This window comes from Callionymus lyra, chromosome 13 (genome assembly GCF_982586985.1).
Source record: "Callionymus lyra chromosome 13, fCalLyr1.hap1.1, whole genome shotgun sequence".
Classification (NCBI taxonomy): domain Eukaryota; kingdom Metazoa; phylum Chordata; class Actinopteri; order Syngnathiformes; family Callionymidae; genus Callionymus; species Callionymus lyra.
The window spans coordinates 2,633,967-2,661,858 of NC_141830.1; the positions used below are offsets into that span (position 1 = coordinate 2,633,967).

The following is a 27,892-nucleotide window of genomic DNA, read 5'->3' on the forward strand; positions in this document are numbered from 1 at the left end:
ACAGATGTTTCTTAAAGGAGTCAGTAGATCATCAAACACAGATGTTTCCTGAAGGAGTCAGTAGATCATCAAACACAGATGTTTCCTGAAGGAGTCAGTAGATCATCAAACACAGATGTTTTTTGAAGGAGTCAGTAGATCATCAAACACAGATGTTTCTTAAAGGAGTCAGTAGATCATCAAACACAGATGTTTCCTGAAGGAGTCAGTAGATCATCAAACACAGATGTTTTTTGAAGGAGTCAGTAGATCATCAAACACAGATGTTTCCTGAAGGAGTCAGTAGATCATCAAACACAGATGTTTTTTGAAGGAGTCAGTAGATCATCAAACACAGATGTTTCCTGAAGGAGTCAGTAGATCATCAAACACAGATGTTTTTTGAAGGAGTCAGTAGATCATCAAACACAGATGTTTCCTGAAGGAGTCAGTAGATCATCAAACACAGATGTTTTTTGAAGGAGTCAGTAGATCATCAAACACAGATGTTTCCTGAAGGAGTCAGTAGATCATCAAACACAGATGTTTTTTGAAGGAGTCAGTAGATCATCAAACACAGATGTTTCTTAAAGGAGTCAGTAGATCATCAAACACAGATGTTTCCTGAAGGAGTCAGTAGATCATCAAACACAGATGTTTCCTGAAGGAGTCAGTAGATCATCAAACACAGATGTTTCCTGAAGGAGTCAGTAGATCATCAAACACAGATGTTTTTTGAAGGAGTCAGTAGATCATCAAACACAGATGTTTCTTAAAGGAGTCAGTAGATCATCAAACACAGATGTTTCTTAAAGGAGTCAGTAGATCCATCAAGCGCAAAGAGAGAGAAGATCGTTCCAAAGCTTAGGAGCAACAGCCTGAAAAGATTTCTCTCCTCTAGTCCTGAGCCGTGTGCGTGGAACCATCAGTAGATTCTGATCCACAGACCTCAGAGCCCGAGCTGGGGTGTAAGGCTGGATCAGATCAGTGATGTAAGGAGGAGTCTGACCATGAATAGATCCGAAAGTAAGAACCAGAATTTTAAAGTTGATCCTGAAAGAAACTGGAAGCCAGTGAAGAGTTTTAAGGATCGGAGAAATGTGAGTTCTTCTACTAGAGCAGCCAGTGAAGAGTTTGAAGGAGAAATGTGAGTTCTTCTACTAGAGCGGCTCAGAATTCTGGCTGCAGAGTTCTGAATCAACTGCAGACGAGATGATCCTTCTTGTTAAGACATGAAAACAAACTGTTACAATAGTCCAGGCGAGAAGAAACAAACGCATGGATGGTTGTTCGCTCGTAGTGTTGCTCTTTAAAAGGTTTGATTACTAAAGCAAAATGATTTGTGTTTATTTTAGTTGCTGGAAAAGCAACTCAAAGAGTCATGTTGTTGACTAGTTGTTGGTTTCCATTGCTACGTGTCCATGTGCGGAATCCTGTGTAACAACACCGATCTCCACCGTGCTACTGCAGCAAATGGTCTCCGTCGAAGATGACACCAGATGGATTTAGGGGGGCGAGCGGCGGCTGTAATAGATGGAGGTTGTGCATCTTGACAGCGAGTTCCCAGGTGAGCTCGCCGGCAACCACTCGGCCGCCCCAGCCCCCCGCTTAATTGTTTGTCTGTGTAATAAATCAAATCTGTCGAGGGCGATTATTTATTCAGCAACATGTTAAACAAACGACTCACCAGTTCACTGGACTTCCGGGTCTCTTCCCGCCTGCCGCAAGAATTCGCTCTTATTCGCTCTCATTTCACAGCTTGACGAGACCCCCGCTGTCTTTTTCTTTTTTTTTGCCTCCTACCGTGTTGGATATTCATGAGGGAGCAGGAATCTCATCGCCTGCGTCTGTCATTGATGTATCTGCTGCTACCTTTTGGCAAGAGGCAGGGAAAGAAAAACAAATTAACACAAATAAGTTGCAGGGTCCCTTTAGTGCTCCGGCGTGTGAATCCATAAAGCTCCGCGGGGAGAGAACACTGCTGTCCGGGGTGTTTTTCGCTCGTCGCCCTGCAGTATGTTCCCCGGCACCTTGGTAAAGATGATGAAGTCATTGTTCCTGCTGTTGCTAGGCGACCGCTCAATTCAAGCTTCCAGTGGGCTTTTCTGATGGTGCAAAGTTTTATTGACCAGCGTGAGGCTGCGTTGGTTGACGCGACGAGTGAAGCGCGTCTCCTGGTTTTGTTGGTTCAGATGAAGATCGGAGGTTAGAATCAGAGAATCAGATAAAAGAAAATAAATCTGCACTATATTATATACACAATCATATTTACAAAAATAACAAGAAAGGTGCAGTTAAATAGTTATCTTGGTGTGTTCTTGTTGTGGAGTCTGATGGCAGCAGGGAGGAAGGACCTGCTGTACCTCTCCCTCACACACCTGGGATGGAGCATCCTATCACTGATGGAGCTCCTCAATGCCCTCAATGTGTGCTGGAGAGGGTGAGACAAGTTCCTCCTCATGGAGGCCAGCTATCCTCCTCCCAGTATAGACATTACTCCATGTTTACGCTAATCCCTCCAAAATCTCCTTCCTCTCACTAGAAAGCACTATATAAGTAAGTATTAGTTTTAGAGCGCTTATCTGGACCAGGGTCACAAAGCACTTAAACAATCAAAACAATACACAATAAAATATATACTTTAAAGGTCAAGACAACACAGAGACAAACACAGGAGTCTCAGAAAATCAAGGAAAAGCCTGCATGAATAAAAGTGTCTTCAGATGTTTCTTGAAGGAGTCAGTAGATCATCAAACACAGATATTTCTTGAAGGAGTCAGTAGATCATCAAACACAGATGTTTCTTGAAGGAGTCAGTAGATCATCAAACACAGATGTTTCTTGAAGGAGTCAGTAGATCATCAAACACAGATGTTTCTTGAAGGAGTCAGTAGATCATCAAACACAGATGTTTCTTGAAGGAGTCAGTAGATCATCAAACACAGATGTTTCTTGAAGGAGTCAGTAGATCATCAAACACAGATGTTTCTTGAAGGAGTCAGTAGATCATCAAACACAGATGTTTCTTGAAGGAGTCTGTAGATCATCAAACACAGATGTTTCTTGAAGGAGTCAGTAGATCATCAAACACACAGATGTTTCTTGAAGGAGTCAGTAGATCATCAAACACAGATGTTTCCTGAAGGAGTCAGTAGATCATCAAACACACAGATGTTTCTTGAAGGAGTCAGTAGATCATCAAACACACAGATGTTTCTTGAAGGAGTCTGTAGATCATCAAACACAGATGTTTCTTGAAGGAGTCAGTAGATCATCAAACACAGATGTTTCTTGAAGGACTCAGTAGATCATCAAACACACAGATGTTTCTTGAAGGAGTCAGTAGATCATCAAACACACAGATGTTTCTTGAAGGAGTCAGTAGATCATCAAACACAGATGTTTCTTGAAGGAGTCAGTAGATCATCAAACACAGATGTTTCTTGAAGGAGTCAGTAGATCATCAAACACACAGATGTTTCTTGAAGGAGTCAGTAGATCATCAAACACAGATGTTTCTTGAAGGAGTCAGTAGATCATCAAACACAGATGTTTCTTGAAGGAGTCAGTAGATCATCAAACACATGTTTCTTGAAGGAGTCAGTAGATCATCAAACACAGATGTTTCTTGAAGGAGTCAGTAGATCATCAAACACAGATGTTTCTTGAAGGAGTCAGTAGATCATCAAACACAGATGTTTCTTGAAGGAGTCAGTAGATCATCAAACACAGAGATGTTTCTTAAAGGAGTCAGTAGATCATCAAGCGCAAAGAGAGAGAAGATCGTTCCAAAGCTTAGGAGCAACAGCCTGAAAAGATTTCTCTCCTCTGGTCCTGAGTCGTGTGCGTGGAACCATAAGTAGATTCTGATCCACAGACCTCAGAGCCCGAGCTGGGGTGTAAGGCTAGATCAGATCAGTGATGTAAGGAGGAGCCTGACCATGAATAGATCTGAAAGTAAGAACCAGAATTTTAAAGTTGATCCTGAAAGAAACTGGAAGCCAGTGAAGAGTTTTAAGGATCGGAGAAATGTGAGTTCTTCTACTAGAGCGGCTCAGAATTCTGGCTGCAGAGTTCTGAGCTGGAATGTGGACGTGAAATAAGAAGGAGTGTGTGAGGAGATGCGGTCGAGTGTGTGTCACGGTGCAGAGTCTGTCCTGCAGCCATGTATACGAATCCAAGTGTGAAGCGCTGCCCGGAGATGGAAGAGGGAAGCTGAGGCGCAGGAAGGCAGGTCAGGTCAAGGTGGGGTTGCAGCATTATGGATGATTTGTGGTGTTGGGCCTCCAAACAGGAGCTGAGTAATGTGTGGAGAAGCAGCTGAGCAGGGAGTTCTGGCTGCAGCGGGGGGGGGGCTTGCATGACTGCTGCTGCTCTCGGCTCATTACTGTCCTCCTTCTTTCGCTGGGTGGTCCTTCTGCTAGTTTTTCCCTCATTTAACAGCACTGGAGCTGTCGTCTCCCTCCTTCCCCCGGCTGGTGATGGTACCAGTGGCTCGCTCTGACGTCGCCGCCGACGTCATAGCAACGAGCTGGTGCTTCCTCCATCTCTCTGGACTGAAACCTTCTCTCCTTCACGTCCTTTTCCGTGACGTCCTCGCCCATGATCGCCCTTCGGTCTTCATCGGGTCCTTTATCTTGTCCTGTATTTTCATCATCATTCTTCTGTGGTTCTTCGTTCGTCCTCCAGACCGATGAGCTTTGTTTGCTAGAAATCAAACAATGAGTGAAAACACTCTACAGCTAAATGTGGACAAAACTGAAACTCTGGTGATTGTTGTTGATAAGATTCCAGGGTTGAGTCAGTACTTGGGTGACTTAGGTCAGTCTGTCAAACTGAGCCTGAGAAACCTGGGTGTTGTATTTGATAAAGACATGTCTCTTGTTCAACACTGAAGAAAACTGACCAGAAACTGTTTCCTTCAACTGAGAAAAATCTCTAAACTTAGGAAAATGTTGTCGGAACATGATCTGGAGCTTATAATCCATGTGTTTGTTTCTTCTCGTCTGGACTATTGCAACAGTTTGTTTTCTGCCTTCTTTCTTGCCTGCAGTTGATTCAGAACTCTGCAGCCAGAATTCTGACCCGCTCTAGTAGAAGAACTCACATTTCTCCTTAAAACTCTTCTTTCAGGATCAACTTCTGGTTCTTACTTTCAGATCTATTCATCAGAAAATTCAGAATCAAGGAAAAGCCTGCGCGAATAAATCTGTATTGCTGTGTCTAATTGGAAAAACAATTTCACCAAAGGAGACCTCCTGAGGGATCAATAAAGTTCTACCAAACCTAACCTAACCTAAAAGTGCCTTGAGATGTTTCTTGAAGGAGTCAGTAGATCATCAAACACAGATGTTTCTTGAAGGAGTCAGTAGATCATCAAACACAGATGTTTCTTGAAGGAGTCAGTAGATCATCAAACACAGATGTTTCTTGAAGGAGTCAGTAGATCATCAAACACAGATGTTTCTTGAAGGAGTCAGTAGATCATCAAACACAGATGTTTCTTGAAGGAGTCAGTAGATCATCAAACACAGATGTTTTTTGAAGGAGTCAGTAGATCATCAAACACAGATGTTTCTTGAAGGAGTCAGTAGATCATCAAACACAGATGTTTCTTGAAGGAGTCAGTAGATCATCAAACACAGATGTTTCTTGAAGGAGTCAGTAGATCATCAAACACAGATGTTTCTTGAAGGAGTCAGTAGATCATCAAACACAGATGTTTCTTGAAGGAGTCAGTAGATCATCAAACACACATGTTTCTTGAAGGAGTCAGTAGATCATCAAACACAGATGTTTCTTGAAGGAGTCAGTAGATCATCAAACACAGATGTTTTTTGAAGGAGTCAGTAGATCATCAAACACAGATGTTTCTTGAAGGAGTCAGTAGATCATCAAACACAGATGTTTCTTGAAGGAGTCAGTAGATCATCAAACACAGATGTTTCTTGAAGGAGTCAGTAGATCATCAAACACAGATGTTTCTTGAAGGAGTCAGTAGATCATCAAACACAGAGATGTTTCTTGAAGGAGTCAGTAGATCATCAAACACAGATGTTTCTTAAAGGAGTCAGTAGATCATCAAACACAGATGTTTCTTGAAGGAGTCAGTAGATCATCAAACACAGAGATGTTTCTTGAAGGAGTCAGTAGATCATCAAACACAGATGTTTCTTGAAGGAGTCAGTAGATCATCAAACACAGATGTTTCTTGAAGGAGTCAGTAGATCATCAAACACAGATGTTTCTTAAAGGAGTCAGTAGATCATCAAACACAGATGTTTCTTGAAGGAGTCAGTAGATCATCAAACACAGATGTTTCTTGAAAAAGACTTAATGCATGTTGTTTCAAGGTTGATTCAAAGGAACAAATATGTTTCCCATTATCTGACTTAACAAGCTTAACTCAAATCTTAACCTACCACCTTTGTTTCCCTCCAAATATGCACTAAAGACGAATTAGATCGGAAATATTTCAACGCACAATGTTTATTTTTTCATATCTAACCAAATAACTATCGCAAGAAACATCAACGAAACAAATGTTCCTCAACCTTTGTGAATTGGTCTTTAAGCATTAACTAGCAAGTTAGCATTGCTCAAAGCTAGTTAGCTAACTTTTGATTTGATACTTTAATAAAGTGTTACGATTTAGTAGTAATTGATGAAATCATAAAAAAAATACTGATCTCGACACAATCCTCACAGTATAATCAGGGAGTTTCCGTCAAATATTTCCCCGTTAATCCGATGTTTAAACAACATCTGCGACGAAACCTACAACTTAAACCCCTTAAATGATCCGTCAAATCGTGATCTTGTATTTGAAACGTTCGTAGACTTAAGCGTCTCATCTCCGAGTCCAGCGTCACGTTTAAACTTCCCCTCCAGTTGACAGCCACAATCTTAATAACCGCGGTCCGACTCCAGCGTCTTATCTCGGGGGCCAATAGCAAGAGAGATAATAGTTGAGACGAGCTGACGGCGGGCGTTCGGGAAGTCACTCTCGTGCTCCCTTGATGACTCGTGCTTATCAAGATCAGCCGTTCCTGGACGGCGTCTTATCGTCCTGCCCGTCCTGGACCAACGTCTCCAGGACGTAACTTCGCCGGACGCCCCGTGACTCACCGCGGGTTCCGAGCCCCCCTGGCTCGGTCCAAAATAAACCCGCGTTCCCAGGACTTCAAGAATATCCCCGTTGGCTTTGATTTTTCCAGCATTTCCGTGAGAAATTTCATCCGACTTGACAAGACGTGAGGATGACCCAATTTTGAGTTATTTTCCTCCCACTTTCCCCCGTCTTTGTGTCTCGCTGCCTCCACTGCCCCGCGGTCAGTCTGTCCACTTTTAGAGGCGCAGCGAGATTAGGGATCTGGCTTTATTAAAAATGCAGCGAGAACTGCTTTTGTCAGCAGTTGTGAGTCCGGTCGCACACTCGTGGATGACTTGAAAGTCAAGGCTGTGGAAACGACACATGTCCAAAGAGTTATTTTAACAGATACAATGGAGTCTCTTTGTTTGTAAGACTTTGTAGACTGTACTTTCTGAGGAGGCTGCGATCATTTAACATCTGCAAGAAGCTCCTCTGCATGTTCTACCAGTCTGTGGTGGCCAGTGTTCTATGCTGTGGTGTGTTGGGGTGGAAATGTGTCCAAGAGGAGTGTCAGCAGGTTGGACAGGTTGATCAGGAGGGCTGGCTCTGTGGTTGGAATGAAGCTGGACTCACTGGTGACAGTTGCTGAGAGGAGATCATTGAACAAACTACTGTCCATCATGGATGATGACAGTCATCCTCTGAACACTGTCATCAGTGAGCAGAGAAGCAGATGAAGCACGAATGCTCCTACCAGGTGCAACACTAATAGACTCAGGGACTCATTCATCCCTCGGGCTATTAAATTGTACAATTCTGAGTTCGGGGGCAGGAGTGGAGTGAAAGTATCTGGATGTTCTGTTCTATGTTAGTCTTTGTATCCTTTGTTGTTTTTCTTTGACCTATGTTCTTTATCTTTAGACTTAGATTGTGTCATCTTGTTCTTCCTCTTTATGTTCTTCTTCTTTTATTTTTTTATTGTTTATGAAAAATTGCTGGCTATTGGTAAACAACAATTTCATCAATAAAGTTTTACCTTACCTTACCTTACCTTAAAAGAAGTCAATGGTTGTCATGAGACTTTAGCGACGAGCGTTAACTAGCAGTTGCTCCAGTTATCGTCTTCATAACCATAACTTCCTGTAGCTCCAGTATACGACGTATCATGAGCCACTCTCGGGTGGTTTGATGCCGGTGTGTGTGAAACGCTTCCAAAGGTTAACTGAAGGAGCGACTCCGTCAATTGTTTCCATGCAAATGGCTGCGAGATGATTTTAAAAATCCTTCACATCAATCTGCATTAATAAGAAGCTGCAGGCACCTCTGCGCAAACAGAGATGACTCTGCAGGCAATTTACAGGAGGAGGTCACATGATGAAAACAACAGCATCACACACACACACACACACACCTGCACAAAGACACGCTAATGATGAGCAATGGAGTTTTCCCCACAGAGATGCACCCCGTTTGAGGAATGACCCTCTCTCTCGCTTCCTCTCCTGAGAGAATGAATTCAAATAAGCCGTTCATCCTGTAGTTGCAGCTCTTTTCATCTCGTAAACAGACTCCATCCTTTCATTTTTCACTCTTTTAAACCATTGTTTTTGATCGTCAAACTCGAATACTTAAAGTTAAGTTTGTGTCTCGCCGCGGAACTTGTTTGACTCAAGTTTCCTCCAGAAATCCAAAAGTTAAGCAACAACTCCATGACCATCTTGTCGAAGAGAAACCACTCCTGAGCTCTCGGTGTAGAACAGGGGCGTCAAACTGGTCCAGAAAAAAAAGGGCCGAGCCGGTGCAGGTTTTCGTTCCAACCAGTCAAGCACACATTAATTGATGACTGTCTTCAGACGCCTGATTGGTTCAACTATATGTGCTGGACTGGTTGGATCCAAAACCTGCACCGGCTCGGCCGCTTCTCTGGACCAGTTTGACACCTGTGGTGTAGAAGGTTGTATTTTTTCCGGCACTTAACCTTTTTTTGCTGATGATGCTATTTCTGTCTGTGAATATAATGCAGACATTAAACTGGTCTGCAGTGCAAGAAGGTTTAAGGACCCCTGGCCCTAATAACTGGTGAGACATTTTCTGGGAAAAAGAGGAACAAAGCAGGACTTGGAGGGTCAAGAAGTTCTATTTAAAAAAGGTTCATTGGTCACTAAACATTACACACTTGTGTGGATGGACAGTAAACTGGTCCTGCAATACAGACCATGTATATAAGAAGGTTCAGAGTAGACTGTACTTTCTGAGGAGGCTTCGATCATTTAACATCTGCAAGAAGCTCCTCTGCATGTTCTACCAGTCTGTGGTGGCCAGTGTTCTATGCTGTGGTGTGTTGGGGTGGAAATGTGTCCAAGAGGAGTGTCAACAGGTTGGACAGGTTGATCAGGAGGGCTGGCTCTGTGGTTGGAATGAAGCTGGACTCACTGGTGACAGTTGCTGAGAGGAGATCACTGAACAAACTACTGTCCATCATGGATGATGACAGTCATCCTCTGAACACTGTCATCAGTGAGCAGAGAAGCAGATGAAGCACGAATGCTCCTACCCAGGTGCAACACTAATAGACTCAGGGACTCATTCATCCCTCGGGCTATTAAATTGTACAATTCTGAGTTCGGGGGCAGGAGTGGAGTGAAAGTATCTGGATGTTCTGTTCTATGTTAGTCTTTGTATCCTTTGTTGTTTTTCTTTGACCTATGTTCTTTATCTTTAGACTTAGATTGTGTCATCTTGTTCTTCCAGTCAATAAAGTTTTACCTTACCTTACCTTACCTTACACTTTTGAGAGCTGCTACAGAACCTGGACTTTGGTTCCAGACTATCATGTGGTAGTAGTGGTAGAAGTTTGGTTGCATTTCTAAAAAGGTTGATGGCTTCTTCTAGACACTCTGGTTTCCTCTCACAGTCCAAAAAACCTACAGAAGGATTTAGACTCTAAATTGACACGTGTGTGTTTTTGTTGTTGTGCCCTTTCCAGGGTGTCCCTTACCTAGTACCCGCCAGCACTACTATCATTAAAGGAATACAAGTAAACAAGTTGATTTCCATGAAGGGAATTTTTTAATATGAAACGTCTAAAATCTGAATATGCCTTATGTTCCATTTCCTGAACTGAAGATCTCACTCCCATGTGAACGAGACTCAAGATGGATTTCAGAGACTGATGCTGTGTCTCAAATCGCATACTAGCGTACTCAAAGTTAGTATTTTTAGTGCTTTAGTGCGTCTCAATTCTTAGTATGCGAAATTTAGTGCTCCATACACACTAAATTGTCACTAACACGCCCACAAAACTGAGCATGGTTCGATGGACACTAACCACACAGGTGGCGATAGCGTTCAAACAGCTGGTTGAAACATCGTTAAATAGTAGTAGAAGAAGAAGCTGTCGCATCATTTCCTGTTAGTCTGTAGCAGCAGAGTTTGATTTGAGACATACTATCTGTGGAGGATTTGTGTACTAGTTAGTACGTACACTAAACTGATGCATACTAACTTCTAGTATACTAAGAGTAGTATGTGATTTGAGACATACTATCTGTGGAGGATTTGCGTACTAGTTAGTACGTACACTATCCTGATGCATACTAACTTCTAGTATACTAAGAGAAGTATGTGATTTGAGACATACTATCTGTGGAGGATTAGTTACTAGTTAGTACGTACACTATCCTGATGATACTAACTTCTAGTATACTAAGAGAAGTATGTGATTTGAGACATACTATCTGTGGAGGATTAGTTACTAGTTAGTACGTACACTATCCTGATGCATACTAACTTCTAGCATACTAAGAGAAGTATGTGATTTGAGACATACTATCTGTGGAGGATTAGTTACTAGTTAGTACGTACACTATCCTGATGCATACTAACTTCTAGTATACTAAGAGAAGTATGTGATTTGAGACATACTATCTGTGGAGGATTAGTTACTAGTTAGTACGTACACTATCCTGATGCATACTAACTTCTAGTATACTAAGAGAAGTATGTGATTTGAGACATACTATTTGTGGAGGATTAGTTACTAGTTAGTACGTACACTATCCTGATGCATACTAACTTCTAGTATACTAAGAGAAGTATGTGATTTGAGACATACTATTTGTGGAGGATTTGCGTACTAGTTAGTACGTACACTATCCTGATGCATACTAACTTCTAGTATACTAAGAGAAGTATGTGATTTGAGACATACTATCTGTGGAGGATTAGTTACTAGTTAGTACGTACACTATCCTGATGATACTAACTTCTAGCATACTAAGAGTAGTATGTGTTTTGAGACATACTATCTGTGGAGAATTTGCGTACTAGTTAGTACGTACACTATCCTGATGCACACTAACTTCTGGTATACTAAGAGAAGTATGTGATTTGAGACATACTATCTGTGGAGGATTAGTTACTAGTTAGTACGTACACTATCCTGATGCATACTAACTTCTAGTATACTAAGAGAAGTATGTGATTTGAGACATACTATCTGTGGAGGATTAGTTACTAGTTAGTATGTACACTATCCTGATGCATACTAACTTCTAGTATACTAAGAGAAGTATGTGATTTGAGACATACTATCTGTGGAGGATTAGTTACTAGTTAGTACGTACACTATCCTGATGCATACTAACTTCTAGTATACTAAGAGAAGTATGTGATTTGAGACATACTATCTGTGGAGGATTAGTTACTAGTTAGTACGTACACTATCCTGATGCATACTAACTTCTAGTATACTAAGAGAAGTATGTGATTTGAGACACAGCATGAGAGTCTTCAGCTGGTTAATGAGATTCTGGTGAATCTTCCTTGTGACAACGCTCAGTTATCCAGGAAGCTGCTCTTACGAACTGTTTCAAATGATTACACTGTTCATAACACACACAAACACACACACAACTGTCGTGCACAATCCTTGACCTCACAACCCTCAGGTTCGGGCGTCCAGGCGTGGAGTGTTACTGTCAGCACGAGACCGGAGCGGCTGTGATCCAGCTCCAGTTCCTCATCAACGAGGTAAGAAATTCTCCATTTTAATATATACTTTATTTTTAATTTTTAAATGGATGATTCGTATTAAGAACATACAAGAAGTTTCACCTCAGAATTCAACTGTATTTCGGTTTAAAGTACACGATATAAGAGCGACAGCGGCGCGGAAATACTGTTTAACGTGCAGAAACCTTAAGCAGAACCAGACTCTACTTCAACGGTCGACCGCTGGTGGTGAGAAGAGAGACTACAGTTTAGAACGACTGCAGCTAGTATTGCTAGTATTGCTGTTCACTAGCTAAACTAGCAACTATAACTTTCTTCACCTGACGTACTGTTTCACTGATCATTGTGTTGAAATACTGGATCAAACCTGTTAAATCGAACTTTCGAAAATTCAGAAAAAAACGGTGCCCTTGGACAAATGAAGATCTCCTGAGTCTGAAGAGACTTTGTGGAAAGACTAAGTGTCTCTGGAAGTCCACTAAACTTGAGGTGCATAGACTTCACCTCAGGGATCTGATGTCTTCTTACAATGAGATGGTGGAAACTGCCAGATCTGATTACATCAGAAAACTGGTAGCAGCAAATAGGAAAAACCCCAAAGTTTTGTTTGACACGTTTGTTTAAGCGCTATATAAATAAATATTACTTACTTACTTACTTACAGTAAAAATAACAACCTTAATATTAAGTTCCTAAGATGTTTCTGAACTCTTACAAGAACAATGAAAAGTGAAAGTTTGTTCTTAGACTTTTGAAAACCGTCTGTGATGTCATACGTGGAAACAGATTGTTGTCGTCAATAACATTAATAACGAGGTTATAAAACAGTTGACGGTTCATGAGATCTTGTTCATTATTTCTTCATCAAAGTCTGGTTTGTTATTCTAATAAAAACCTCTTTTGTCCTCCCTCCTCAGGGGGCGCTGGTGAGCGCTCTGGCGGACGACAGCGTCCACCTGTGGAACCTGAGGCAGAAGAGACCCGCCATCCTTCACTCGCTGAAGTTCAGCAGAGAGAGGTAATCCACGCTCCCGACGCCATGTTTTTGTCGCCGCCGTCAAATGATTCGGGTCATTTGTTCCGGCCCCCGAGGTCTCCTCGTCGCCGGAGCTCAGGTGTGATCTTCCCCCGAAACACCTGAAGGTTTTCACCAGCTGGCGCTCGCATCATCACACTCTTCACCTCACACGGAATCCTGCACCTGTTGTCTCGAAGAGAAACATTAGAGCTTCACATTAAGACTCAATTCAAGAGTTAGTGACTCTCCTGATCTGCTTTTGAAGGTATTATCTCGTATATGAGCCTCTTTACTGGAACATTAACTGTCACTATCACAGTATTATCTCGTATATTTGCCTCTTTCCTGAACATTAACTGTCACTATCACAGTATTATCCCGTATATGAGCCTCTTTCCTGGAACATTAACTGTCACTATCACAGTATTATCCCGTATATGAGCCTCTTTCCTGGAACATTAACTGTCACTATCACAGTATTATCTCGTATATGAGCCTCTTTACTGGAACATTAACTGTCACTATCACAGTATTATCCCGTATATGAGCCTCTTTACTGGAACATTTACCGTCACTATCACAGTATTATCTTGTATATTTGCCACTTTCCTGAACATTAACTGTCACTATCACAGTATTATCTCGTATATTTGCCTCTTTCCTGAAACATTTACCGTCACTATCACAGTATTATCTCGTATATTTGCCTCTTTCCTGGAACATTTACTGTCACTATCACGGTATTATCTCGTATATTAGCCTCTTTACTGGAACATTTACCGTCACTATCACAGTATTATCTCGTATATGAGCCTCTTTACTGGAACATTTACTGTCACTATCACAGTATTATCTCGTATATTAGCCTCTTTACTGGAACATTTACTGTCACTATCACAGTATTATCTCGTATATTAGCCTCTTTCCTGAACATTAACTGTCACTATCACAGTATTATCTCGTATATTAGCCTCTTTCCTGAACATTAACTGTCACTATCACAGTATTATCTCGTATATGAGCCTCTTTCCTGAACATTTACCGTCACTATCACAGTATTATCTCGTATATTTGCCTCTTTCCTGGAACATTAACTGTCACTATCACAGTATTATCTCGTATATGAGCCTCTTTCCTGGACATTAACTGTCACTATCACAGTATTATCTCGTATATTTGCCTCTTTCCTGGAACATTAACTGTCACTATCACAGTATTATCTCGTATATGAGCCTCTTTCCTGAACATTAACTGTCACTATCACAGTATTATTTCGTATATTTGCCTCTTTCCTGGAACATTTACCGTCACTATCACAGTATTATCTCGTATATTTGCCTCTTTCCTGAACATTTACCGTCACTATCACAGTATTATCTCGTATATTAGCCTCTTTCCTGAACATTTACTGTCACTATCACAGTATTATCTCGTATATTTGCCTCTTTCCTGAACATTAACTGTCACTATCACAGTATTATCTCGTGTATTTGCCTCTTTCCTGGAACATTTACTGTCACTATCACAGTATTATCTCGTATATTAGCCTCTTTCCTGAAACATTTACTGTCACTATCACAGTATTATCTCGTATATTAGCCTCTTTCCTGGAACATTAACTGTCACTATCACAGTATTATCTCGTATATTAGCCTCTTTCCTGAACATTTACCGTCACTATCACAGTATTATCTCGTATATTAGCCTCTTTCCTGGAACATTAACTGTCACTATCACAGTATTATCTTGTATATTAGCCTCTTTCCTGAACATTTACCGTCACTATCACAGTTTTATCTCGTATATTTGCCTCTTTCCTGGAACATTAACTGTCACTATCACAGTATTATCTCGTATATTTGCGTCTTTACTGGAACATTTACCGTCACTATCACAGTATTATCTCGTATATGAGCCTCTTTCCTGAACATTTACCGTCACTATCACAGTATTATCTCGTATATTTGCCTCTTTCCTGGAACATTAACTGTCACTATCACAGTATTATCTCGTATATTAGCCTCTTTCCTGAACATTTACTGTCACTATCACAGTATTATCTCGTATATTAGCCTCTTTCCTGGAACATTAACTGTCACTATCACAGTATTATCTCGTATATTTGCCTCTTTCCTGGAACATTAACTGTCACTATCACAGTATTATCTTGTATATTAGCCTCTTTCCTGGAACATTAACTGTCACTATCACAGTATTATCTCGTATATGAGCCTCTTTCCTGAACATTTACTGTCACTATCACAGTATTATCTCATATATTTGCCTCTTGCCTGGAACATTAACTGTCACTATCACAGTATTATCTCGTATATGAGCCTCTTTCCTGAACATTAACTGTCACTATCACAGTATTATCTTGTATATTTGCCTCTTTCCTGGAACATTAACTGTCACTATCACAGTATTATCTTGTATATTTGCCTCTTTCCTGGAACATTAACTGTCACTATCACAGTTCTACGAGGTCTCTCTGCTTGAACATGATATATTTAGTTTGATTATATTGTGTTTTACAGCGACAGATATCACAGTGTTGACAAATTAATACTGTAGTGGAATCCAATTGTTTTGACCAAAAAGTGAAAATGTAAAACATATACTTCATACTTTTATATCTGCTGCAAGAATGTATACAAGTCAATGCTCAGACTTTATATGTTAAGTAAAAGTATTTTTTTTAATGATTTTCATTCCAACTAGACCAGAAATGATGGATTTTTAAAATGTTAATATATGTTTTAGTTTTGAAGGAATAGAAACTTTATAGAAGCCAATTTAAAGTTAAGAAAACTCAATTAACATGAACTTGATAGAATGCCTGATCAAACTGAGAAATGACAATTATTTAAAATCTTTGGAATTTTTACAAAAACAAACTCCACTCAGAATACTCAATATTCAGGTATTTATCTGCTATTGAAGAAACATCCCTGAACTATCACTAAACAAATATTTCTTGATGGTATTTTTGAGAGACAATTGTGAAAGGACACAAAAAAACAATCTTTCTAACTCGATAAACACTACAAGGCACTTTAAACTTGTTTTTCCAAAAGTTTCACTCAGTGAACTAGTGGTTTTATTCCTTCAAAGACTGACGGATTCATCTGCAACCATCTCCGAGTTATAGCTCTGGAATAACTGTGTAACTCTTGACGCTTGTGCATCTGTTCCATGTTTGGGTCGTCATTCTGCAGAGCAGTGGCAGGAAAAAACATTCTACATATTAATTACCGTATTTTCCGGACTATAAGTCGCAGTTTTTTCCATAGTTTGTCCGCGACTTATACTCTGGAGCGACTTATGTGTGAAATTATTACCACATTATTAGCGGTATATCATTTCACATGTTATTCTCACACTAAACCACCAGAGGGCGCTCTAGGCCTGTGTTGATCATTTCCACGTAGAAGAGGAAGCATCTTCTACCTCCGGAGTTAGTTAGTTGTTTAAAAGTGACACGAGGATGAAGAGTTATTTGGAGTTACACGGATGGTTTGGTAAACTTGTTAGTTATTTATGCTATAGTTCTCTGAATAACTCTTCATATGTTATGTTAACATACCAGGTTCTCACTTCATGTAACGTAACGTAACATTATTCTGTTGTTGCCTCTAGTTTTATTTTAAACTGTCTTTCAAGATCACATGTCTTGTTCTTGGTGTTGGATTTTATCAAATCAATTTTCCCCAAAAATGCGACTTATACTCCTTACTACTTACTTATATATGTTTTTTCCTTCTTTATTATGCATTTTATGGCTGGAGCGACTTGTACTCCGGAGACACTTGTAGTCCGGACTATACGGTACTCACTTACCGACTTACTTACAGCTGATACATTTTCAAGTAAGTAAGTAAGTATGTAAGTAATATTTATTTATATAGCGCTTTACCAGACCAGGGTCACAAAGCGCTTAAACAATCAAAACAATACTCAAAAAAGTACATACTTTAAAGATCAAGATAATACTGAGAACAACACAGGAGTTCCAGAAAATCAAGGAAAAGCCTGAACAAATAGAAACGTCTTAAGATGTTTCTTAAAGGAGTCAGTAGATCATCAAACACAGATGTTTCTTGAAGGAGTCAGTAGATCATCAAACACAGATGTTTCTTGAAGGAGTCAGTAGATCATCAAACACAGATGTTTCTTAAAGGAGTCAGTAGATCATCAAACACAGATGTTTCTTGAAGGAGTCAGTAGATCATCAAACACAGATGTTTCTTGAAGGAGTCAGTAGATCATCAAACACAGATGTTTCTTGAAGGAGTCAGTAGATCATCAAACACAGATGTTTCTTAAAGGAGTCAGTAGATCATCAAACACACATGTTTCTTAAAGGAGTCAGTAGATCATCAAACACAGATGTTTCTTGAAGGAGTCAGTAGATCATCAAACACACATGTTTCTTGAAGGAGTCAGTAGATCATCAAACACACATGTTTCTTAAAGGAGTCAGTAGATCATCAAACACACATGTTTCTTAAAGGAGTCAGTAGATCATCAAACACACATGTTTCTTAAAGGAGTCAGTAGATCATCAAGAGCAAAGAGAGAGAAGATCGTTCCAAAGCTTAGGAGCAACAGCCTGAAAAGATTTCTCTCCTCTGGTCCTGAGTCGTGTGCGTGGAACCATAAGTAGATTCTGATCCACAGACCTCAGAGCCCGAGCTGGGGTGTAAGTCTGGATCAGATCACTGATGGAAGGTCTGACCATGAATAGATCTGAAAGTAAGAACCAGAATTTTAAAGTTGATCCTGAAAGAAACTGGAAGCCAGTGAAGAGTTTTAAGGATCGGAGAAATGTGAGTTCTTCTACTAGAGCGGCTCAGAATTCTGGCTGCAGAGTTCTGAATCAACTGCAGACGAGACACATCCTTCTAGACGCGGTGTTGACTCGATACAAATGAAAGGTATATATTTGTGAGCAGGTTAGTACAAAGATAGGTCCGGTATGAACAGGTTTGTAAAACGAGAGGATAAATAAATACAATCATAGAAACGTGGTGAACATGTCTCGGAAATGAATTCTCGTTCTCTTGTTCCTCGTATCGGTCGGACGGAGAACGAACAGATTTCAGAATCAGAATCAGAATCCTTTATTGTCCCGCGAGGGGAAATTTGTTTCACAGCCAGAGTGATATACCAAAAAATAAAACACCCAGAAATAAAATATTAAAAAGAAAAAATCTAAATAGAATAGAAAATAAATCTGCACTATATTATATACACAATCATATTTACAAAAATAACAAGAAAGGTGCAGTTAAATATTTATCTTGGTGTGTTCTTATTGTGGAGTCTGATGGCAGCAGGGAGGAAGGACCTGCGGTACCTCTCCCTCACACACCTGGGATGGAGCATCCTATCACTGATGGAGCTCCTCAATGCCCTCAGTGTGTGCTGGAGAGGGTGAGACAAGTTCCTCCTCATGGAGCCCAGCTTGCTCTGTATCCTCCTCCCAGTCACTTCCTCCACAGGATCCAGGGGGCGCCCTAGGACGTGACCGGCCTTCTTAATAAGGCTGTCCAGTTTAGCCCTATCCTTTGCTGCTCCCCCAGCAGACCACACCGATGAAGATGGCAGAGGTTTGTAACAGAAACCGTTTCTGCGTCTCCGACACACTTGAGAAATCCCTGACCTCAAGGAAGTCGGCGACCTCCGTCCTCTCCGATCACGTCGGCAGCGATTAACCATCACAAGCCATCATATCAGCCGCTCGGCTCCCAAAGGTGGCGACGAGGGTTAAGTGTCAGAGCGGATGATCTTCCACGACGTGATGTGACGGACAGGTGGCCGCCAGCAGCTTCTTGGGCGAGCCATGTTCTCCATGAGGCGCTTGACCGCATCTGACATTTTGGGGAGCGCCCGCCAGTCCCTCACGACAACCTCCAGACGGACTGGCTGCGCTCCGGCCCACGTCGGTCTGCAGCAGAAGTGCACAGTCACTGATGGTCCGCGGAAGAAAAGTGGATTTCTCCGATTAAAATGGTTTCCCGGCAGTGACGTCAGAGGCAGAGGCGGCGGCGGCGCTATCACGTCCTGCCAACGAGTGGTTTAATATGCAACAAGGTCAAAGATAAAAAGTCAATTTAGATGCAAAAGCGTTTCCACAATTGAGGGATAAGAATGAGTTGTGATGAGTTGTGACTCATTTTGTTTTGGCCTCTTGAACACAAACACAAACACACACTCGTCTGAGCTCAACTTTGTTCCTCAAACACGAAAAAAAACTCCATTAACTTTGAACTTTGAGCGAGTTCTTCAGAATACATTCCATCACGTCTTCCACCCGAACTGGTGTTGTCACGGCAACACAAAGATCTCCAGACGTTCATTGTGAGAGTACAGAGGCGTCTCAAGGTCGGCTGTGATGGTAGGACCCCCTGGGATTCCTCAAGACCCCGAGCCACGACCCAAGAACTAGACAACTGGACAAAGGACTGTATACGAAGGGACTCATGAGAAGATGTGGGAGGTCTTGGACCAGTACACCCCAAAATGAAGACCCAGATCAAAACGGATACCATTAACTCCATTCTAGACCCAAGAATATAAATGTCCAAAATCCAACGACACTCAATACTAGACGCAAAAGAACGTGTGACTGACCGAGGACCAGAACCTCAGATCCAGACGTCCAGGACGAACAATCCGAACTAGACACACAACTGGACCTCGATCAAGATTCAAAGTAAGACACCTTGACCCTCAAACTCAGTCTTTTAAAACCCTTCACGTGACAGGAACTAAGATAAGCGCCAAAACCTAAAGAGATGAACTGGATCCAGAACCTCAGTCAAACCCAGAATAACTCCATGAGCCTGATGACCCGGAAAACTGAGATCCAGACTTCATCCGATCATCGGACTGAAGTCCACCGTACCCTCCACTGCTTTGAATGAGAAGAAGGTTGTAGGAGACGAGTTGACGGGTGATGTCTCTGACCCGTCCTGAAAACCCAGCTAGGTCGTCCGTGACAAATGTTGTCAAAGACGACCAGTCGCTCGATGGCTCGGGTCAGAGAGGCGATCCAAACCCATCAGCTGGTCCCTGAAGACGGATCCTTCCTCGCTGAGCAGATTGATCGCAGGCAGCCGAGCGTAGCAACGGATGTTTGTCAATCACTTCCTGTTGGATTAGAACTGATGTGAGCAGTTTGAAGGGACGTCTTTGTGTGTGTGTGTGTGTGTGTGTGTGTGTGTGTGTGTGTGTGTGTGTGTGTGTGTGTGTGTGTGTGTGTGTGTGTGTGTGTGTGTGTGTGTGTGTGTGTGTGTGTGGCAGGAATGAAAGTTCAAAGTTCAAACCTTTGACACGGATTCAAGGCGTTTATGAATAGTGTAGTTACAAGTACTGTACAATACTACACATATATACTTGACTCTGGTGTTGTGATAGTGTAGTAACAAGTATATATGTGTAGTATTGTCCAGTACTTGACTCTGGTGTTGTGATAGTGTAGTAACAAGTATATATGTGTAGTATTGTCCAGTACTTGACTCTGGTGTTGTGATAGTGTAGTAACAAGTATATATGTGTAGTATTGTCCAGTACTTGACTCTGGTGTTGTGATAGTGTAGTAACAAGTATATATGTGTAGTATTGTCCAGTACTTGACTCTGGTGTTGTGATAGTGTAGTAACAAGTATATATGTGTAGTATTGTAAACCTAATAATGTAATAACCTAATTATTTAATATTGTAGTAATAACCTAATAATGTAACATTGTAGTAATAACCTAATTATGTAATAGTGTAGTAATAACCTAATAATATAATAACCTAATTATGTAATATTGTAGTAATAACCTAATAATGTAACATTGTAGTAATAACCTAATTATGTAATAACCTAATTATGTAATATTGTAGTAATAACCTAATAATGTAGTAATAACCTAATAATGTAATAGTGTAGTAATAACCTAATAATGTAATAGTGTAGTAATAACCTAATAATGCAATAGTGTAGTAATAACCTAATAATGTAATAGTGTAGTAATAACCTAATAATGTAATGGTTTAGTAATAACCTAATAATGTAATGGTTAAGTAATAACCTAATAATGTAATGGTTTAGTAATAACCTAATAATGTAATGGTTTAGTAATAACCTAATAATGTAATAGTGTAGTAATAACCTAATAATGTAATAGTGTAGTAATAACCTAATAATGTAATGGTTTAGTAATAACCTAATAATGTAATGGTGTAGTAATAACCTAATAATGCAATAGTGTAGTAATAACTTAATAATGTAATAGTGTAGTAATAACCTAATAATGTAATGGTTTAGTAATAACCTAATAATGTAATGGTTTAGTAATAACCTAATAATGTAATAGTGTAGTAATAACCTAATAATGTAATAGTGTAGTAATAACCTAATAATGTAGTAATAACCTAATAATGTAATAGTGTAGTAATAACCTAATAATGTAATAGTGTAGTAATAACCTAATAATGCAATAGTGTAGTAATAACTTAATAGTGTAGTAATAACCTAATAATCCAATAGTGTAGTAATAACCTAATAATGTAATAGTGTAGTAATAACCTAATAATGTAATGGTGTAGTAATAACCTGATAATGTAATGGTTTAGTAATAACCTAATAATGTAATGGTTTAGTAATAACCTAATAATGTAATGGTTTAGTAATAACCTAATAATGTAATGGTTTAGTAATAACCTGATAATGTAATAGTGTAGTAATGACCTGATAATGTAATAGTGTAGTAATAACCTAATAATGTAATAGTGTAGTAATAACCTAATAATGTAATAGTGTAGTAATAACCTAATAATGCAATAGTGTAGTAATAACTTAATAATGTAATAGTGTAGTAATAACCTAATAATCCAATAGTGTAGTAATAACCTAATAATGTAATAGTGTAGTAATAACCTAATAATGTAATGGTAAAGTAATAACCTGATAATGTAATGGTTTAGTAATAACCTAATAATGTAATAGTGTAGTAATAACCTAATAATGTAATGGTTTAGTAATAACCTAATAATGTAATGGTTTAGTAATAACCTAATAATGTAATAGTGTAGTAATGACCTGATAATGTAATAGTGTAGTAATAACCTCAAAGTTCAGTAGGATACGGTGACCTTTGATACCATGAGGACGGAGAATATTAATGTCAACGATAACATTAAAACTGATCAAGGAAATGATATCTTTGGGTGAACGAGGACAACTGGGAGAACATGAAGATGAACTCGGCCTCAAATAATGAAAGGTTTTTCCTTTTGGGATTTAATTTGTCAAGAAATAATTGTTTCTTGATATTTTGAAATCTGTGGCATCATCGAGTCCTCGCACCGGTCGCCTTCAGAGATGTTGTCTCCGGCTCCCAATTAAATCCTCACCAGAAGCTTCTCTTGCAAATCCTTCATGCTCTCGACTCCAGCACCTGTTTTTTTTTATTGAAGTCCTTCGTTAACTCCACGGTCCACCGGTGAAGACCGACTCCCTCCGACGCTCTCGGCCTCACAGATCCTGTTTGTTTGGACTCGAACGGGCCGTAAACATGATTCTGATTCAGAAGTTCTACAGATGTTTCCATCCACACTCAGTTGTGTCTCCTCCTGACGGTTACCTCTCGGTTCAGTCTTTGACTTTGGGTCGTGGAGGACACAGAAGCCATTTCCTCGTTAAAGTCGTTGAAGCAGAACGGCTACAACGAGCTGCTGAGGGGGGGGGGGGGCTGGGAGCAGGAGACCTTAGGAATCTCTCCTTCACTCAGGAACCACTTCAGGGTCCAACGGTGGCTCTGGTCAGGATAGTGTGTACTTTATAATTCACTGGTACACCTGATGTTTACGGTCAAGTATCCTTCACTTGAACCACATTCACAGACTCATTTCAAAAGGGATTTGTTTTTTCTCTTGTTAGGGGTTTTTGTGTTCCGGTGAACCGACCCCTCCCCAGCCTCGTATGTGGTGGTGGAATGAAGGACAGACACATGGATGAGTTTAAGAAAAATGCTCATTTAGTGAATTATGCAGAAGTCAGAGACAAACTTACGTGAACACGGGTGCTAGCAAGCAGAGAGATCTATCACAGATGTCTTCGAATGCCAGAACGCAAAGATCAGACAAAATGGTGGATCTTTATAGTAGAATATTCAGGTTAACGCCTCTAGTCAAATGTGAATGTAGGATTGGTCAGTGACTGTAAACACTTGATTCTAAGATGGCCGTCGCACGTGATCGTAGTGGAAACTTACCGAAGTTGTTTGTTGTTTTCTAGAGAGAGTTTGTTCCCAGCTTCTTGCTGGACTGTTGTGTCTTTCAGTGGGAGTTTTCAAACAGGTGTCCACAGATTTGCTGGGAGTCTGGCATTGTTTAATCTTTCTGTGTGTGCGAGGCTTTGTGACCTCGGCCTTTGAGTTGCGAACCTGAGTTTAGTTTAAGTGAATGCAATGCAAGACAATGATTATTTAATATGAATTAAATATGTAAGATTATCAGTTAATCACGTGACTATTTGAAATGTGTGTTAAATCTAGATGATTGATTACAGCAAAGTTGTCATTTCCTTACATTCTCATCATCTCGGAAAATAATCGGTGACTAAGAAGTAAAATAAACAATCTGTTGACGGAGCACATTTTTGGAAAACACTCCAAACAGCCTCGAGAGCGAAGTGTCTCCACATACTTCACTCCCTCGCCGGCACCAGCCTCTTCACGCGTGGACTTCCTCCAATATTCCTCCCCCTGCTCCATGGTGTCGATCCCAATCAGAGCCGACAGCCTCTTCTGCATTGGCAGCATCCATTCATGAGGAGGGCGGGGGGGCGGGGGGGGCGCTGAGACAGACTGGGCCTCGGCCAGAGAGGAGTGACTCAGTCTGTGGGCTGGAGCGTGGGGGGACGCCAGTGCAGTCCTGTCGAGTCACTCTGGCGTAGGATGTCACCTCCTGGCCTCGCAGGAACGCAGCGCAGATGCAGATGCCATTGTCAATTCTGCTGATATGATGAGGGATAATAAGCCCGGGAATCGGGGTCATCACACACACACACACATACACATACGCACTCACACACACACACACGCACACGCACGCACACATACACACTCACGTACACACACACACACACACACACACATACGCACTCACACACACACGCACACGCACGCACACATACACACTCACGTACACACACACACACACATACGCACGCACTCACACACACACACACGCACACACACGCACGCACACATACACACTCACACGTACACACACACACGCACACACACGCACACGCACGCACACACATACACACTCACACACACAGACACATGAACACACACACACACACACGCACGCACACGCACGCACGCACACATACACGCACACACTCACACACACAGACACACACACACACTCACACACACGCACACGAGACACACACTCACACACTCACACACACACACACACACGCACACGCACGCACACACACACACGCACACACACATACACACTCACACACACAGACACACAGACACATGAACACACACACACACACACACGCACGCACACGCACGCACGCACGCACGCACACACACGCACGCACACACACATACACACTCACACACACAGACACAGACACACAGACACACACACACACTCACACACTCACACACACGCACACGAGACACACACTCACACACACACACACACGCACAGACACACACACACACACACACACACACACACACGCACACACAGAAGAATCACACTGTTCATGTGCAAGATTGTTGGACCTTTTATCGTCTTCAGTCATTTGCGGCGGAATTATGACGTTACAAATCACAGACATTCGCTCAGGATTAAATCTCCGACATTCTCTGCAATTATTACAAATCGCCTTTGATCTCGAGGTAATACTTACTCCGTACGACTCCGGTTCACACGGGCGTCGGGTGATAATACTAGTCAAGGGTGAATCTGCTTCCCGGTGTTTACGATTGTAATGGCTTTTCCATCTTGACGTGTATTTGCTTCCTTTTCTCTTTCTGTCTAAATCTGCTGCCACACCTGTGATCCGAACATTCGTCGGGATCGTCCTCGTACAGACGTTACATTTAGTGTAGGACGTCGCTTATCCCGTGAGAATGTACTTAAAACAACACAGAGGTGCTCGTTTACAAATCACCAGGTCAAACTATCTCTGCCATCTTCAACGGTGTGGTCTGCTGGGGGAGCAGCATGACAGCAAAGGATAGGGCTAAACTGGACAGCCTTATTAAGAAGGCCGGTTACGTCCTAGGGCGCCCCCTGGATCCTGTGGAGGAAGTGACTGGGAGGAGGATACGGAGCAAGCTGGCCTCCATGAGGAGGAACTTGTCTCACCCTCTCCAGCACACACTGAGGGCATTGAGGAGCTCCATCAGTGATAGGATGCTCCATCCCAGGTGTGTGAGGGAGAGGTATTGCAGGTCCTTCCTCCCTGCTGCCATCAGACTCCACAATAAGAACACACCAAGATAATTATTTAACTGCACCTTTCTTGTTATTTTTGTAAATATATAATATAGTGCAGATTTATTTTCTATTCTATTTAGATTTTCTTTTTATTTCTGGGTGTTTTTATTTTTCTTGCTTGCTTTTGTTTTCTATTGCATTATTTTTTTTTAAACAATCGTCATTTATTTCAGTTTTTTATTCTATGTGCAATTTAATGAAAATAATAATAATATTTGATTGACATCCGATACTGTGTTCCATCACATCAGTGGAACAAAGATTGAATAAAAACAAACGTTCATTTTTAAAATGGCACAATAGTAACACAATTAAAAAGAAGTTATATTACATTTACATAATAAAATGGTGTGTTAAACGATTAGGGTAAAACACAGTCAATTATGCAAAAGTTATTTTAATGATTTCTGATCTATGCACGTCTGAGTTACAATTAGTGACACAACTTGTGAAGGAAAAGATTTCAATTATGTATTAATGATAAATAATGACATTATAATTGTATTTTATTTTCAGTATATACTAGACTGTACTTAAGTTGCATGCCTCTTTGTTTCTATTTTCTTTGTAACATATTCTGGAGCTGCTGAACCGTGAATTTGAATAAAGTATCTTATCTATCTATGTATCTAAAGCGGCGCAAGAACGTCTCTGGCTCCCCCAGTGTCAGAACAGAGTAACTGCGGTGTCTCCAGCTCTCTGTTGCACCGATGCCAATAACCGCATGTGCTTTATCGATAAAGTATAAATATTATTAACTTTATTATTTATTTTATTTCTTTACAATAACTAATTATCAGCCAAATATCTATTTTTAAAGTGTATAGTTATATAAAAATATATTTAGACAAAAGGTAGACATTGTTATATATATTTTCCAGCGACATTTCTCTTATTTATTGCTTGAAATTCTTTTAAATTAAACATTTGCTCGTTAACTTCCAATGGTTTCTGTAATGACCTCTTATTGTTTTTATTAGATAATATCGTCGCTCCATGGAAATAAATGAAGTTTGTTTTTTTCCCTGAAGCTAATGGATGATAAAAGGAAGTTTTTAGAAACAAACTTCATATTCTTGTCAGGATGGCGCCGCGCTAATATCTGTGCGTCAGACTAACAATCTCTGGAAGTTATCTAGGCCAGATAACGGGTTTCTCTGCATGTTTAATCAGGCGTCACTTTATTTTTAGCCCGTGTTGTCTTCACGTGTCGTTACTGTAGCTGATCGTCAATATGGGCTGTTCGACTGGCTTCACCTGCGCCGCCTTCACTTCCTGTCGCTCACCTGATGAAGGGAAACCTTCAGAAGTGGTCGTCAGTGCGAGTCTGTGGTTCCTCCAGTCGTCAGTGCGAGTCTGTGGTTCCTCCGGTCGTCAGTGCGAGTCTGTGGTTCCTCCGGTCGTCAGTGCGAGTCTGTGGTTCCTCCGGTCGTCAGTGTGAGTCAGTGGTTCCTCCGGTCGTCAGTGTGAGTCAGTGGTTCCTCCGGTCGTCAGTGTGAGTCAGTGGTTCCTCCGGTCGTCAGTGCGAGTCTGTGGTTCCTCCGGTCGTCAGTGTGAGTCAGTGGTTCCTCCGGTCGTCAGTGTGAGTCAGTGGTTCCTCCGGTCGTCAGTGCGAGTCTGTGGTTCCTCCGGTCGTCAGTGCGAGTCTGTGGTTCCTCCGGTCGTCAGTGCGAGTCAGTGGTTCCTCCGGTCGTCAGTGCGAGTCTGTGGTTCCTCCGGTCGTCAGTGCGAGTCAGTGGTTCCTCCGGTCGTCAGTGCGAGTCTGTGGTTCCTCCGGTCGTCAGTGCGAGTCAGTGGTTCCTCCGGTCGTCAGTGCGAGTCTGTGGTTCCTCCGGTCGTCAGTGCGAGTCTGTGGTTCCTCCGGTCGTCAGTGCGAGTCTGTGGTTCCTCCGGTCGTCAGTGCGAGTCAGTGGTTCCTCCGGTCGTCAGTGCGAGTCTGTGGTTCCTCCGGTCGTCAGTGCGAGTCTGTGGTTCCTCCGGTCGTCAGTGCGAGTCTGTGGTTCCTCCGGTCGTCAGTGCGAGTCAGTGGTTCCTCCGGTCGTCAGTGCGAGTCTGTGGTTCCTCCGGTCGTCAGTGCGAGTCTGTGGTTCCTCCGGTCGTCAGTGTGAGTCTGTGGTTCCTCCGGTCGTCAGTGCGAGTCTGTGGTTCCTCCGGTCGTCAGTGCGAGTCTGTGGTTCCTCCGGTCGTCAGTGCGAGTCTGTGGTTCCTCCGGTCGTCAGTGCGAGACTGTGGTTCCTCCGGTCGTCAGTGTGAGACTG

At 41.4% G+C, this 27,892-nt stretch overlaps 1 protein-coding gene across 5 annotated transcripts in view; it reads left to right on the forward strand.

Moving 5' to 3' along the window:
- Window positions 1–27,892, forward strand: part of stxbp5a (syntaxin binding protein 5a (tomosyn)) — a 215,728-nt gene that overhangs the window by 63,238 nt on the left and 124,598 nt on the right. For all 5 annotated transcript variants that reach the window (XM_087805057.1, XM_087805056.1, XM_087805059.1 and 2 more), the window contains exons 3-4: window positions 12,022–12,103; window positions 13,003–13,103. In XM_087805057.1, the coding sequence (XP_087661183.1) occupies window positions 12,022–12,103; window positions 13,003–13,103 (183 nt within the window). The remainder of the gene's footprint in view (window positions 1–12,021; window positions 12,104–13,002; window positions 13,104–27,892) is intronic.